This window comes from Heterodontus francisci, chromosome 6 (assembly GCF_036365525.1).
Source record: "Heterodontus francisci isolate sHetFra1 chromosome 6, sHetFra1.hap1, whole genome shotgun sequence".
Taxonomy (NCBI): Eukaryota; Metazoa; Chordata; class Chondrichthyes; order Heterodontiformes; family Heterodontidae; genus Heterodontus; species Heterodontus francisci.
Window position 1 is genome coordinate 156,256,483 of NC_090376.1, and position 16,272 is coordinate 156,272,754.

Here is a 16,272-nt window from a genome sequence, read left to right on the forward strand (position 1 = left end):
AAGGTAGTATGCAGTGCAGCAAGCAATTAGGAAGGCAAATTAAAGCTGGCTACCCGACCCGAACCCGACCAAACCTGACTACAGTACTATAATAAAAGCAAAATACTGCGGATGCTGGAAATCTGAAATAAAAACAAGAAATGCTGGAATCACTCAGCAGGTCTGGCAGCATCTGTGGAAAGAGAAGCAGTGTTAACGTTTCGGGTCAGTGACCCTTCATCGGAACTGACTACAGTACTGTTTTGTTTCGTATTGTTTTCATTTTAATCTGTATTTCGGGTCGGGTCGTGTTGGGTCGGGTCGGGCATTTTTAAAAATTAAAGGACACGGGCCTGGGTCGGGTTCGAGATGCCTGTTGTCGGGTCGGGCTTGGGTCGGTTTTTAATTTTATACCCGAACCAGGCTTTAAGGCAAATGGCCTTCATCGCAAGGCGATTTGAGTACGAGAGTAAAAATGGCTTGCTGCAATTGTATAGAGCCGTGGTGAGACTGCACCTGGAGTTTGTGTACAGTTTTGTTCTCCTTATCTAAGGAAGAATATACTTGCCATAGAGGGAGTGCAATGGAGGTTTACCAGACTGATCCCTGGCATGACAGGATTGTCTTATGAAGACAGATTGCGGCAACTGAGCCTGTATTCTCTAGAGTTTTAAAGAATGAGAGGTAATCTCATTGAAACTTACAAAATTCTTCCAGGGTGTGACAGGGTTTTTTCATATTCTTTCTTGGGATGTGGGCATCACTGGCAGGCCAGCCCTAATTGCCCTTGAACTGAGTGGCTTGTAAATCATTTTAGAGGGCAGTTAAGAGTCAACCACATTGCTGTGGGTCTGGAGTCACCTGTAGGCCAGACCAGGTAAGGTCAGCAGATTTCCTTCCCTAAAGGACATCAGTGAACCAGATGGGTTTTTAAGACAATCATAGCTTCATGACACCATTACTGAGATTAGCTTTCAATTCCAGATTTTTATTTTAATTAATTGAATTTAAATAGAGTGGATGTAGATAGGATGTTTACCTTGTTTGGTGAGTCTCGAACCAGGGGACATAATCTCAGAATAAGAGGTAGGTCATTTAAGACTGAGATGAGGAGTGATTTCTTCAGACAGTGGTGAATCTTTGGAATTCTCTACCCCGGAGGGCTGTGGAAGCTCAATCATTGACCATGTTCAAAACAGAAATCAATAAATTTCTGGATACTAATGACATCAAGGGAAATGGGGATAGCGTGGGAAAGTGGCGTTGAGGTAGATATCAACCATGATCTAATTGAATGGCAGAGCAGGCTCGACAGGCTGAATGGCCCACTCCTGCTTCTCTGTTCCTGTGTACCTAGAAGAGTTCAACACAATTAATGAGCAGTACAGAACTGGTAATATTCAAGCATTACAGGTAACTATTATCATTAGGCTATTCCAAAGGCAACAAATCAGACAAAGTTGACAAGAAAATATATCACTCATGTGAATTGCATATCCAAGTCCCAAAACCATCAGAACCCAGACGATTATAGTAAGACCAGGGGCAAAGTCATGGTCTACATTTGACCCAGATTGTTAAGGAGCAGAAAAAGACCAGTCACGATTCCACTACCTGCTAACCTGCCCTTCCCATGCCACTGAGACACGTAGACAACCAGCTACTAAGCCACCATTCCAACTCTCAGACTGTCCATACTTTCTTCCCCAATGAGCCATATCAACAACCCCCACACTGCACTCCCCAGTCACTGAAATACGCTTACTAACTCCCCATTGAGATATTTTTCCACCTCCACCTACCCACCTGTAGTTTCCCACCACACACGGTTTCCTTCCCCTCACCCCCTCTCCTTTTCACCCTTCCTTGTTACCTCCCCCTCTCACCTTCCCCTCCCTTCTTCCTCTCCTCTCTTCCCTTTCTTCTTCCCTCCTTTCTCTCTCTCTTCCCTCCTCCCTCTTCCCTTCTCCACACCTTTCCCTTCCTCTATTCCCTCTCCCTTTGCCCTCACCCCTCCTTCTCCTTTAAACCCTTTTTTTATCCCCAGCTCAATGTCTACTCCCTCCTTCCCCTTCCTCTCTCTTTGCCTTGGTTCAGTTATCTTCTACTCCCTCAATCCTGCTTGATCAGATGACGAAAGTTGTTCTTGACTGCACATGTGCAATGTTACTTGTGACCAACTAATAGACTAAATATTGAAAACTGCCTTAGTAACTTTTATTTTGTAATTTGCATTTTGTAATCAAATTACATCGCTGGCCAGTTATTATTTTCGAAATGTGGGGCAAGTTATAGGGATTGTTCTTGAGCCATAAATTTTATGACTGAATTTCTGATGAAACTGTATAAAAGTCTAATAAAATAATAAAAGACTAATTTCCAAGTGATCTTGCAGATTTTTCAGAGATCAGTATCACCTTTGATTGATTCCTTGCTTTTTTCCTTCCTTCCTCACTGGCAAGACGGCATGTGGGTTTCAGTGTAAAATGCATTTTGTGTGGTTGCACCTTCAATGTCGTTCACACCAAATGGTTTCAACAGCACTTACAAAGCAAACGTATTTCATTTGGGGCAGGAAGGACCCGTAGATGGATTGGTTGCACCTGAACAGGGCTGGGACTAATGTCCTCACGGGACATTAATAATGCTGTGGGGAAAGTTTGGCTGGGTAGGAGAACCAATATAAAGCATCACAGAGAGGAACCAATGTGCATAGAGGATTGGGGGAGACATACAGCATTAGAATAAAAAGTAGTCCAGAAAGAAGAGGGACCAGACAGGGAGAAACAAAAAATAATAGAGCAATAGTTGTAGGGAACTTCAATTACATTGTTATCGATTGGAGCAAAAAACAGTCAAGAGCAAAGAGTGTAAAACATTTCTAAAACTTTCTTAATCAGAATGTTTCTAGCCCAACAAGGAAGGAAGCAGTGTAGATCTAGTTGTGGGGACATTCATACATGTATTAGTGGGAGAACATTTGGAAAACAGTGATCATAATGGTTTACAATAGTTACAGAAAAGGACAAGGAATCGATCAAGGGTGAGGATATTATGCTGGAAAAGGGCTAACTTCAGTGCATAGAAAAGAGTCGTGTCCCAGCTGGATTGGAAACAAAGATTGGCAGGTAAAACAGTAAATGAGCATTTGAGGAGGAAATAGTTCAGGTACAGACTAAACATATTCAATTGAGTGAAGCAAGAAGGACATCCAAAGCTAGAGTTCCCTGTATGACTAAAGATATAGTGTTTCAAGTGAAACAATAAAAGGAGGCTTATGATAAACCATTCATAATACAGTAGGGAATCAAGCAGATACATAAAATTCAAAGGAAAAGTGAAAAAAGAAATGAGTGGCAAATAGAGTATATAAGGAAAGATTAGCATGTACCATCAAAGGGAACACTAATGTCTTTTATCAACATACAAAAAGTAGGAACTAAAAAGGAAGTCTTGTAGAGGTAGAGGCATGGATGAGGTACAAAATGAGTACTTTGGTCTGATTAGTAAGTTTGCGGACGACACAAAGGTTGGTAGAGTTGCGGATAGTGATGAGGATTGTCAGAGGATACAGCAGGATATAGATCGGTTGGAGACTTGGGCGGAGAAATGGCAGATGGAGTTTAATCCGGACAAATGTGAGGTAATGCATTTTGGAAGGTCTAATGCAGGTGGGAAGTATACAGTAAATGGCAGAACCCTTAGGAGTATTGACAGGCAGAGAGATCTGGGCGTACAGGTCCACAGATCATTGAAAGTGGCAACGCAGGTGGATAAGGTAGTCAAGAAGGCATATGGCATGCTTGCCTTCATCAGTCGGGGCATAGAGTAGAAAAATTGGCTAGTCATGCTGCAACTGTACAGAACTTTAGTTAGGCCACACTTGGAATATTGCATACAATTCTGGTCGCCACACTACCAGAAGGATGTGGAGGCTTTGGAGAGGATACAGAAGAGGTTTACCAGGATGTTGCCTGGTCTGGAGGGTATTAGCTATGAGGAGAGATTAGATAACCTCAGATTGTTTTCACTGGAACGACAGAGGTGGAGGGGCGACATGATAGAGGTTTACAAAATTATAAGTGGCATGGACAGAGTGGATAGTCAGAAGCTTTTTCCCAGGGTGGAAGAGTCAGTTACTAGGGGACATAGGTTTAAGGTGCGAGGGGCAAAGTTTAGAGGGGATGTGCGAGGCAAGTTCTTTACACAGAGGGTGGTGAGTGCCTGGAACATGCTGCCGGGGGAGGTGGTGGAAGCAGGTACCATAGAGACGTTTAAGAGGCATCTTGACAAATACATGAATAGGATGGGAATAGAGGGATATGGGCCCCGGAAGTGCAGAAGGTTTTAGTTTAGACAGGCATCAAGATCGGTGCAGGCTTGGAGGGCCGAATGGCCTGTTCCTGTGCTGTACTGTTCTTTGTTCTTTATATCTGATTTCACTAAAGAAGAGGATGGTTCCAATATCACAGACAAGGAGGATGTAGTATAGAAACTGGACAGGATAAAAATAAAGGTACTTAAAAGGTTGGAAATGTTCAAAGTAGAAAATTCACCCTGTCCTGATGAGATTTATTCGTGTTTACTAAGGAAAGTAATGGTGCAGATAGCAGAAGTTCTGGCCATAATCTTCCAATCCTCCAATGTGGGAGTGGTCTGAGAGGACTGGAGGATTGCGGATGTTACACTCTCGTCAAAAAGGGAAAAGGGATAATCAATTGAATAAATCTTCTTTAAACATGACCATTTTTAATTTGGGCTATCTCAGTGTAACATCAAATGGAATATAAGCATTTTCTATTCAGCTACATCAAAAAGGGAAAAGGGATAATCAATTGAATAAATCTTCTTTAAACATGACCATTTTTAATTTGGGCTATCTCAGTGTAACATCAAATGGAATATAAGCATTTTCTATTCAGCTACATCAAATACCCATCAAATAGCAAACAGAATTGCTACTTAGTATGTGGACATAAAATCACTTGCTACAGCTTTCATCAGATGTTCAAATGAATAAAATTATGCTATGATCAAAATTAAGGGCCAAAGCTCAAATTGTGTATCTCAGTATGACCTCTGCTGATTTAAGTTCTGTATAATTGTTTGAAGTTTCATTCAAATAATAAGTGATTCTTTTTCTTGTGCTTCAGCCTTGCAGAAGGTTTCAGGTCTGAACAGACTGAAAATAAGAAAGATGACATCCTTAACATTTTCTCTGTTGCATCAGGACATCTGTATGAGCGCTTTTTAAGGTTAGTTTTGTATGACACAATGGTCCCGATATTAACTGTGAGCGAGGGAGGGTGGGAGGCCGAAGAATCTGCTGCGACCAAGAACATGTTGGCTCTGCCGATCTTAACAGTATGGCTTCATGAACATATTGTAGGGGTGTCTCCTGCCCAGCAGCCAGTCAAATGGTCGGCCGGCCAGTGGGCAGGAGGGATGCTAGTGGCAGGAGGCCACAGCCGGGACCCTTGGAAACAGTCTACGACATGGGGAAGGATCAGGGTATGGGGAGGTTGCTGACTGGGGAGGTCAGCGACTGGGTTGAGGCGAGTGGCTGGATATTGGGCTGGGGAAGGCTGAAAGCTTCCCTAAGCAGCCTGAGGAAGCACTCCTGCCATCAAGAGTGCTAAAGGAGATACATCTTGAGGAGCTGGTAGCAACTCATATAAAAAATTCTGCTCATCTCACCTCTGGTTCTTTTGCTAATTACCTTAAAACTGTGTCCACTAGAATAAAGATGTTGTGATCAGAAGTAACTAAGCGGTAGTCACAAGAAAGGACATAACTGCCAAAGTGATTCGAAACATAATCTATATGCATTCAGATCAAGGATAAAACAGGATCAAATGCACTATTAGGGGAATATTGCAGACTACAAAATAGTGGAAAAGAAGTGGAGGGAGAAATATTTAATCAAATTACAAAATGAGTAAAAAAAAATCATAATCATGGAGGATTTCAACTACTGCCAAAAAAACTTGCAAGGAGTGGGGTGGAAGCAGAGAAGGGGATGACATTTTTATAGGGCTGGATTTTATGGGCCCCCCTGAGGTGGGGTCGAAGGCGGGGGGCCCATAGAATCGCAATGGGTGGCCAGGGCGGAGGGCCCATCACTGCCCCGTCGCCAAGCAATTTTGCCGGGGCGGGATAGGCCACAATGGCCTTCCCACCCAGAGGCCAATTGAGGCCCTTAAGTGGCTTATTAATGGCCACTTAAGGGCCTCTTGCTGCCGCCGCTGGGATCTAACCACCATGCGGGAATGGCACCTTGTAAAATAAGGTACCCTCCCTGTGGGCTTGTGGGGGTCTCTCCTTCGTGGGGCAATCTGTAGTCCACGGAGGACCCACGCCAGCAAAACCGCAACCACCATGGACCCCTCTCCCTCCGGATTTCACGCCCACCCTCTCGCCCACCCCCACCCTTGCTGAAGCCTTCAGGACTGGCCCCGGCAAACCCGTCTCACTTACATGAGGTCCAGGGTTCCAGCACTGCGCCTGGGTCCACGACGTCTATAGTACCAGCAGTGGCCACTGCTAGCGGTGGCACTGCCGATAATACTGAGCTGCTGGCCCTGTGAATGGTGGACACGCATTAGGGAGACAGGAGGTGAGTTACTCGCCACAGAATTCCCTGCCCCTGATTTGCTCTTGTAGCCACAGCATTTATGTGGCTGGTCCAGTTAAGTTTCCGGTCAATGGTAACCTCCAGGATGTTGATAGTGGGGGATTCAGCAATGGTAATGCCATTGAACATCAAGGGGAAATGGTTAGATTCTCTCTTGTTTGAGATGGTCATTGCCTGGCACTTGTGTGGTTGTGACTGTTGCCATTTATCAGCCCAAACCTGGGTGTTGTCCAGGTCTTGCTGCATATGGACATGGGCTGTATCAGTATCTGAGGAGTCATGAATGGTGCTGAACATTGTGCAGTCATCAGCAAACATCCTCATTTCTGACCTTTTGATGGAGGGAAGGTCATTGATGAAGCAGCTGAAGACGGTTGGGCCGAGGACACTACCCTGAGCATCTACTGCAGTGATGTCCTCGGACTGATATGATTGACCTCCAACAACCACAGCCATCTTGCTTTGTGCTAGGTATGACTCCAACCAGTGGAGAATTTTCCCCCTGATTCCCATCAACTAGGGCTCCTCGATGCCATATTCATCAAATGCTGCCTTGTTGCCAAGGGCAGTCACTCTCACCTCACCTCTGGAGTTCAGCTGTTATGTCCATGTTTGAACCCAGGCTGTGGTGAGGTCTTCAGTGCTGTTGCTGGAATATTGTCAGGGTCCATAGCCTTTGCAGTATCCAGTGCCTTCAGCAGTTTCTTGATATCACGTGGAGTGAATTGGATTGGCTGAAGACTGGCCTCTGTGATGCTGTGGACTTCAGGAAGAGGCCAAGATGGATAATCCACTCGGCACTTCTAGCTGAAGATGGATGCTTAAGAGTCCATAAATTGTTGCGATGGTTTGACAACTCTTCCAAATCTGGTTATGGTATAACCTTCTGGGGATTTGAATTTCACCCTTGGCTGTTTTTGGTTTGCAGACATGTCGTCAATGTGTTGGTTGTTGTCCTGTTGTTCCATCACACCATCATTGTCAGTGTGTTCTTTCGAGTCCGCTGTGAGCAATTGGAGTATTGCACACTTCTCTTAATTAGCTTCGGTTCCTCCTCAGCACTGCTCCTTTAGATGTTGTAACCTCGTAGGCTCACTGCATAGTTTGGATCCCTCTGCGGGTAACCATGTTCTCATTGTGGCGTGTATGACCCTGACCTTTTGTTCTGTGTGTATCTGAGGTCATTCTGCCCCTGCATGTCGGTCATGCACCTTCTTCATTCTCACTTGTTTCTCGAGCAGTGTCTCCTGCACCTTGGAGAATTTGGAGAGATGATGTCTTGGCAGAATCATGTTGGAGTTGTACAGAACTTTGGTAAAGTCACAGCTGGAGTACTGTGTGCAATTCTGGTCGCCGCATTATAGGAAGAATGTGATTGCACTGGAGGGGGTGCAGAGGTGATTCACCAGGATGTTGCCTGGGATGGAACATTTAAGCTATGAAGAGAGGTTGGATAGGCTTGGGTTGTTTTCGCCGGAGCAGAGAAGACTTAGGGGTGACCTGATCGAGGTGTACAAGATTATGAGGGGCATGGACAGGGTGGATAGGGAGCAGCTGTTCCCCTTAGTTGAAGGGTCAGTTACAAGGGGTCACAAGTTTAAGGTGAGGGGCGGGAGGTTTAAGGGAGATTTGAGGAAGAACTTTTTTACCCAGAGGGTGATGACAGTCAGGAATGCCCTGCCTGGGAGGGTGGTAGAGGCAGGTTGCCTCACATCCTTCAAAAAGTACCTGGATGAGCACTTGTCACGTCATAACATTCAAGGCTACGGGCCAAGTGCTGGCAAATGGGATTAGGTAGACAGGTCAGGTGTTTTAATGCATCAGTGCAGACTCGATGGGCCGAAGGGCCTCTTCTGCACTGTATTATTCTGTGATTCTGTGAATCGTTCGTACTTGTCTCCCAAACATGATCTCTGCTGGTGACGGTAATCCCATATCCATCGGCATAGCTCTGAGATGTAGCATGGCAACACAAAAATATTGTTTCGTTGTCCTACACTTCAGGATAAGACCATTAGATCCAGGGTAAGTGGTGAGGAAGTCACATGGTTTATGCCCCATTTGTCACACATATCCCTGCCTGTATACTGTGGCCTATTGTCAGAAATAATTTCTTCTGGTGCACCGAACAGACTGAATATGGCACTCAATGTGTCCGCGATGACTGCGCTTGAAGTGTCTTACAAAGAACAAGAACAAAGAACAGTACAGCACAGGAACAGGCCATTCGGCCCTCCAAGCCTGCGCCGATCTTGATGCCTGCCTAAACTAAAACCTTCTGCACTTCCGGGGTCCTTATCCCTCTATTCACATCCTATTCATGTATTTGTCAAGATGCCTCTTAAACGTCGCTATCGTACCTGCTTCCACCACCTCCCCCGGCAGCAAGTTCCAGGCACTCACCACCCTCTGTGTAAAGAACTTGCCTCACACATCCCCTCTAAACTTTGCCCCTCGCACCTTAAACCTAAATGGGCGGCACAGTGGCGCAGTGGTTAGCACCGCAGCCTCACAGCTCCAGCGACCCGGGTTCAATTCTGGGTACTGCCTGTGTGGAGTTTGCAAGTTCTCCCTGTGTCTGCGTGGGTTTCCTCCGGGTGCTCCGGTTTCCTCTCACATGCCAAAGAATTGCAGGTTGATAGGTAAATTGGCCATTATAAATTTCCCTGAGTATAGGTAGGTGGTAGGGAAATATAGGGACAGGTGGGGATGTGGTAGGAATATGGGATTAGTGTAGGATTAGTATAAATGGGTGGTTGATGATCGGCACAGACTTGGTGGGCCGAAGGGCCTGTTTCAGTGCTGTATCTCTAAACTAAAAACTAAACTATGTCCCCTTGTAACTGACTCTTCCACCCTGGGAAAAAGCTTCTGACTATCCACTCTGTCTATGCTGCTCATAACTTTGTAAACCTCTATCATGTCGCCCCTCCACCTCCGTCATTCCAGTGAAAACAATCCGAGTTTATCCAACCCGACCTATGAAGGCAAGCATGCCGTATGCCTTCTTGACTACCTTATCCACATGCGTTGCCACTTTCAGTGATCTGTGGACCTGTACGCCCAGAACTCTCTGCCTGTCAATACTCCTAAGGGTTCTGCCATTTACTGTATACTTCCCACCTGCATTAGACCTTCCAAAATGCATTACCTCACATTTGTCTGGATTGAACTCCATCTGCCATTTCTCCGCCCAAGTCTCCAACCGATCTATATCCTACTGTATCCTCTGACAATCCTCATCACTATCCGCAACTCCACCAACCTTTGTGTCGTCCGCAAACGTACTAATCAGACCAGCTACATTTTCCTCCAAATCATTTATATATACTACAAGCAGCAAAGGTCCCAGCACTGATCCCTGCAGAACACCACTAGTCACAGCCCTCCATTCAGAAAACCACCCTTCCACTGCTACCCTCTGTCTTCTATGACTGAGCCAGTTCTGTATCCATCTTGCCAGCTCACCTCTGATCCCATGTGACTTCACCTTTTGTACCAGTCTGCCATGAGGGACCTTGTCAAAGGCTTTCCTGAAGTCCATGTAGACAACATCCACTGCCCTTCCTTCATCAATCATCTTCGTCATTTCCTCAAAAAACTCGATCAAGTTAGTGAGACACGACCTCCCCTTCACAAAACCATGCTGCCTCTCGCTAATAAGTCCATTTGTTTCCAAATGGGAGTAAATCCTGTCCCGAAGAATCCTCTCTAATAATTTCCCTGCCACTGACGTAAGGCTCACCGGCCTATAATTTCCTGGATTATTCTTGCTACCCTTCTTCAACAAAGGAACAACATTGGCTATTCTCCAGTCCTCTGGGACCTCACCTGTAGCCAATGAGGATGCAAAGATTTCGGTCAAGGCCCCAGCAATTTCTTCCCTTGCCTCCCTCAGTATTCTAGGGTAGATCCCATCAGGCCCTGGGGACTTATCTACCTTAATGCTTTGCAAGACGCCCAGCACCTCCTCCTTTTTGATAACGACATGACCGAGATTATCTACACTCCCTTCCCTGGACTCATCATCCACCAAGTCCTTCTCTTTGATGAATACTGATGCAAAGTACTCATTTAGGACCTCACCCATTTCCTCTGGCTCCACACATAGATTCCCTTTTCTGTCCTTGAGTGGGCCAACCCTTTCCCTGGTTACCCTCTTGCTCTTTATATATGTATAAAAAGCCTTGGGATTATCCTTAATCCTGTTTGCCAATGACTTATCATGACCCCTTTGAGCCCTCCTGACTCCTTGTTTCAGTTCCTTCCTACTGTCTTTATATTCCTCAATGCTTCCTTTTTCTTTCTGACTAGGCTGTCTGACTTACCTGTCTGACAATTGGAAATTTGGCGAAACAATCGGTGACTAAGATAAAGTCATGTCCATTCATGAAAAATAGATCAGTGCCGAGTTTGGACCAAGGGACTGATGGAATCTCGGTAGGGTGTAGAGGTTCTTTACGTTGTTGTAGCTGGTGGCTCTGGCATCCCTTGCACATTCTTACTCGCATTTCGATGTCACTGTTGATCCCTGGCCAATAAACAAGTGTCTTGTGCCAGTCGGCTCGTTCGCTCTATTCCCATCTGGCTTTGATAAAGTTGTGTCAAGATGTCCTGTTGGAGAGCTTTGGACACAATCACTTGTTTTCTCTTGAAGGTGATACCTCTCAAGATACCGAGTTCATCTCCATAAGGCCAAAAGCATCTGAGGTTTTCTGGCACATCTTTTATTGTGTCAGGCCAACCTTCACAGTGCCTTCAGTTATAGGTCATTGGCTGTTTCTGATTGCAGTTGGTCACATTTGTGCTGACCAAAATGCAATAAATCGATTTTGAGCATGTCTTCCACCTCGATGTCCATGCTGACTACTTGTTAATCCAATGTTCATGTTTGGCAATCTGTTCAGCGTATCCGAGGTGACCATTATGGTATCCGGTTTGTAGCAGATGTCGAAGTCGTACCCCTGTACTTTCACTAAGAGTTGCTGGAGTCGAGGTGGTGCACTTGTCAATGGTTTCTGGTTGGTTTCCACAGTGAACTGCTTACCAAACAGACAGGTGTGGAAGCTTGTGATCCCAATCACCAGAGCAAGTGTTCCACAATCTACGTTTGAGTATTGGATTGTACTGAGGATAACATTTGGATCCGAATGCAATTGGTCTGCCATCCTGCAGGATGCGTGCTCCTGGCTGTTTTTGTGAGGCGTCAACTTCCAGGAATGTCTTCTTGCTTGGATCATAATACTGCAGTGGTGGAGACATGTGACCGCATCAAGGAAGAATTTCAATTCCTGCAGGCACAGTACCACAGTTAGGATCCTAACTATCAAGGAGCTGCGTCCATCGCAGATGCTGGAGAATGTCCGATGGGTCGCACCTTCAAAGCTTCATAACTATCGGAAATCTGTATCTGCACTCGAGAACTTCACTGCTCTGGATCTGCTCTTCATGACTTTGAAGAAAGAAGCTCCATCGTCAACTGGATGGCGACCACGAGCGCAGCATCAGCCTGGAGGACGCTGATATCGAGGAGGCCGTGCAGGCTGTGGGCTGGCCTGCTCGCCAGGGTCGCGACCCCCGCCGAACGCCTCTCCCCTTCCCACCTACACCATCCTCCCCCCTAGCACCCTCTTTCCCCTTCGCACCCCCTTCCCAGCTCACCCCCTTCCCCCACCCCCTCTCCCCCTGCGCCCCCTTCCCAACTTCTCCCTCGCAGCCCCCTCCCAGCTCACCCCCTTCGCACCCCTTCCCCCCATCCCCTCGCACCCCCTTCCCAGCTCCCCACTCACACCCCCTTCCCAACTCCCCACTCGCACCTTCTTCCCCCACACCATCTTCCCCTCGCACCCCCTTCCTCTCGCACCCCCTTCCCCTGCACCCCCTCCGCTACCCCCCCTGCACCTCCCCTTCCCAGCTCCCCCTCACATCCCCTTCCCTCCACCCCTCCCCCCACACCACCTCCCCCCGAACCTGTTCCCCCCACCTCCTCCCCCCGACATCCACCTATCCCTGAGCAGGGGCTCTAACAATCCCACTGCCTTGTGGGCGTCTCGGGAGAGACCAAGGCTATGGGAGTAAACCCTAACAGAAAATCCGGAGCGGAACCCCGAAGGCGGTCATGTCACCTTTGCCATGTTTCCGGCAGTTCCTGCAGCCACACCGGTGCCAAACGTCATGCTCTGCATTCCTTTGGACCCCACCAAGAAGGCCAAGAGGGGGGTTTGACGCTTGGGCAACTCACAACCTCCACACATCCGACCAGGCATGCACCATGGAGACGTCACTCCATTGTCGCCTCGCAGCGACCAAAACTACACAGAAGGCAGCAGTTACGGGTTATAAGTCCAGCTCAATTGGCGTAGAGATTGGGCGCCACGGGTTTCCTTTGTCGGTGGGAGAGGTCATCGCATCTCACTGGACAGCTGCCGCCTGCCTCAAACCGTGCAGCCCCCGGTCAGTAAGTTTCTGTACCGTCACAGCCCACCTGCTTCAATGGGTGCTTGGAGCTCAGGGTCATTGCCCGACAAGTGGACTGCAACACCGCACCAAACAGCACGACAAAAAAAGGAAAGGAGGTACCAGCTCTTCATTTTGCAAGCTGGAACGTCAGAACTATGTGTCCTGGCCTGTCAGAAGACCTTACACAAATCAACGATTCTCGGAAGACCGCCATCATTAACAACGAGGTCAGTAGACTCAATGTGGACATTGCAGCACTTCAGGAGACATGCCTCCCTGCGAGTGGATCTCTAGCAGAGCAAGACTACACCTTCTTCTGGCAGGGTAGGGATCCTGAAGAACCAAGACATCATGGAGTGGGCTTCACCATCAGAAACCCTTTGCTCAGCATGATAGAGCCACCTTCAAATGGCTCGTAACGCATACTGTCCATCCGACTGCTCACCACCTCTGGTCCAGTACATCTACTCAGCATCTATGCTCCAACACTCTGCTCCGCACCTGAAGCTAAAGACCAGTTCTACGAGGAACTCCATAATATCATTAGTAGCTTTCCCCAATACCAAACATTTGTTCCTGCTGGGGGACTTTAATGCCAGGGTCGGGGCCGACCATGACTCATGGCCCTCCTGCCTTGGGCGCTATGACATTGGAAGGATGAATGAGAATGGACAGAGACTGCTTGAGTTGTGTACCTATCATAACCTCTGCATCACCAACTCGTTCTTTCACAATAAACCCTGTCACCAGGTTTCATGGAGGCACCCAAGATCACGTCGTTGGCACCAGCTGGATCTCATCGTCACAAGGCGAGCCTCTTTAAACAGCGTTCAAATCACACGCAGCTTCCACAGTGCGGACTGTGACACCGACCACTCCCTGGTGTGCAGCAAGGTTAGACTCAAACCAAAGAAGCTGCATCACTCCAAGCAGAAGGGCCACCCGCGCATCAACACTAGCAGAATTTCTTATCCACAGCTGTTACATAAGTTTGTAAATTCACTTGAAAAAGCCTTTCAAAACACTCCCACAGGGATGCAGGGACCAAGTGGGCCCACATCAGAGGTGCCATCTATGACTCAGCTATGACCACCTATGACAAACGTGTGAAGCAGAATGCAGACTGGTTTCAATCTCACATTGAAGAGCTGGAACTTGTCATAGCCGCTAAGCGCATTGCACTGTTGAACTACAAGAAAGCCCCCAGCGAGTTAACATCAGTAGTACTTAAAGCAGCCAGAAGCACTGCACAAAGAACAGCCAGGTGCTGCGCAAATGACGACTGGCAACACCTATGCAGTCGTATTCAGCTGGCCTCAGACACCGGAAACATCAGAGGAATATCTGATGGCATTAAGAGAGCTTTTGGGCCAACCATCAGGAAGATCGCCCCCCTCAAGTCTAAATCAGGGGACACGATCACTGACCAACGCAAGCAAATGGACCGCTGGGTGGAGCACTATCTAGAACTGTACTCCAGGGAAAATGTCACTGAGACCACCCTCAATGCAGCTCAGTCTCTGCCTGTCATGGATGAACTGGACGAACAGCCAACAAAATCGGAACTCAGTGATGCCATTGATTCTCTAGCCAGCGGAAAAGCCCCTGGGAAGGACGGCATTAGCCCTGAAATAATCAAGAGTGCCAAGCCTGCTATACTTTCAGCACTACACGAACTGCTTTGCCTGTGCTGGGATGAGGGAGCAGTACCACAGGACATGCGCGATGCCAATATCATCACCCTCTATAAGAACAAAGGTGACCGTGGGGACTGCAACAACTACCGTGGAATCTCCCTGCTCAGCATAGTGGGTAAAGTCTTCGCTCAAGTCGTTTTAAACAGACTCCAGAAGCTGGCAGAGCGTGTCTACCCTGAGGCACAGTGTGGCTTTCGAGCAGAGAGATCCACCATTGACATGCTGTTCTTCCTTCGCCAGCTACAGGAGAAATGCCGCGAACAACAGATGCCCCTCTACGTTGCCCTCATAGATCTCACCAAAGCCTTTGATCTCGTTAGCCGACGTGGTCTCTTCAGACTACTAGAAAAGATCGGATGTCCACCAAAGCTACTAAATATCATCACCTCATTCCATGACAATATGAAAGGCACAATTCAGCATAGCGGTGCCTCATCAGACCCCTTTCCTATCCTGAGTGGTGTGAAACAGGGCTGTGTTCTCGCACCTACACTGTTTGGGATCTTCTTCTCCCTGCTACTCTCACATGCGTTCAAGTCTTCAGAAGAAGGAATTTTCCTCCACACAAGATCAGATGGCAGGTTGTTCAACCTTGCCCGTCTAAGATCGAAGACCAAAGTACGGAAATTCCTCATCAGGGATCTCCTCTTTGCTGACGATGCTGCATTAACATCCCACACAGAAGAGTGTCTGCAGAGACTCATCAACAGGATTGCGGCTGCCTGCAACAATTTTGACCGAAACCATCAGCCTCAAGAAAATGAACACCATGGGACAGGACGTCAGAAATGCTCCATCCATCAATATTGGTGACCACGTTCTGGAAATGGTTCAAGGGTTCACCTACCTAGGCTCAACTATCACCAGTAACCTGTCTCTCGATTATGAAATCAACAAGCGCATGGGAAAGGCTTCCACTGCTCTGTCCAGACTGGCAAAGAGTGTGTGGGAAAATGGCACATTGACAAGAAACACAAAAGTCCGAGTGTATCAAGCCTGTGTCCTCAGTACCTTGCTCTACGGCAGCGAGGCCTGGACAACGTATGTCAGCCAAAAGCGTTGTCTCAATTCATTCCATCTTCGCTGCCTCCAGAGAATCCTTGGCATCAGGTGGCAGGACCGTATCTCCAACACAGAAGTCCTCGAGGCGGCCAACATCCCCAGCTTATACACCCTACTGAGTCAGCGGTGCTTGAGATGGCTTGGCCATGTGAGGCGCATGGAAGATGGCAGGATCCCCAAGGACACATTGTACAGCGAGCTCGTCACTGGTATCAGGCCCACCGGCCGTCCATGTCTCCGCTTTAAAGATGTCTGCAAATGCAACATGACGTCCTGTGACATTAATCACAAGTTGTGGGAGTCAGTTGCCAGCGATCGCCAGAGCTGGCGGATAGCCATAAAGGCGGGGCTAAAGTGTGGCGAGTTGAAGAGACTTAGCAGTTGGCAGGAAAAAAGACAGAAGCGCAAGGAGAGAGTCAACTGTGCAACAGCCCCGACAAC

The 16,272-nt window shown here is 47.4% G+C and overlaps 1 protein-coding gene across 1 annotated transcript in view; it reads left to right on the plus strand.

Annotated features, from left to right (window-relative positions):
• Positions 1-16,272, plus strand: part of uggt2 (UDP-glucose glycoprotein glucosyltransferase 2) — a 740,193-nt gene that overhangs the window by 636,729 nt on the left and 87,192 nt on the right. Inside the window, exon 33 of the mRNA XM_068034396.1 lies at positions 5,133-5,234. Within this exon, the coding sequence (XP_067890497.1) occupies positions 5,133-5,234 (102 nt within the window). The remainder of the gene's footprint in view (positions 1-5,132; positions 5,235-16,272) is intronic.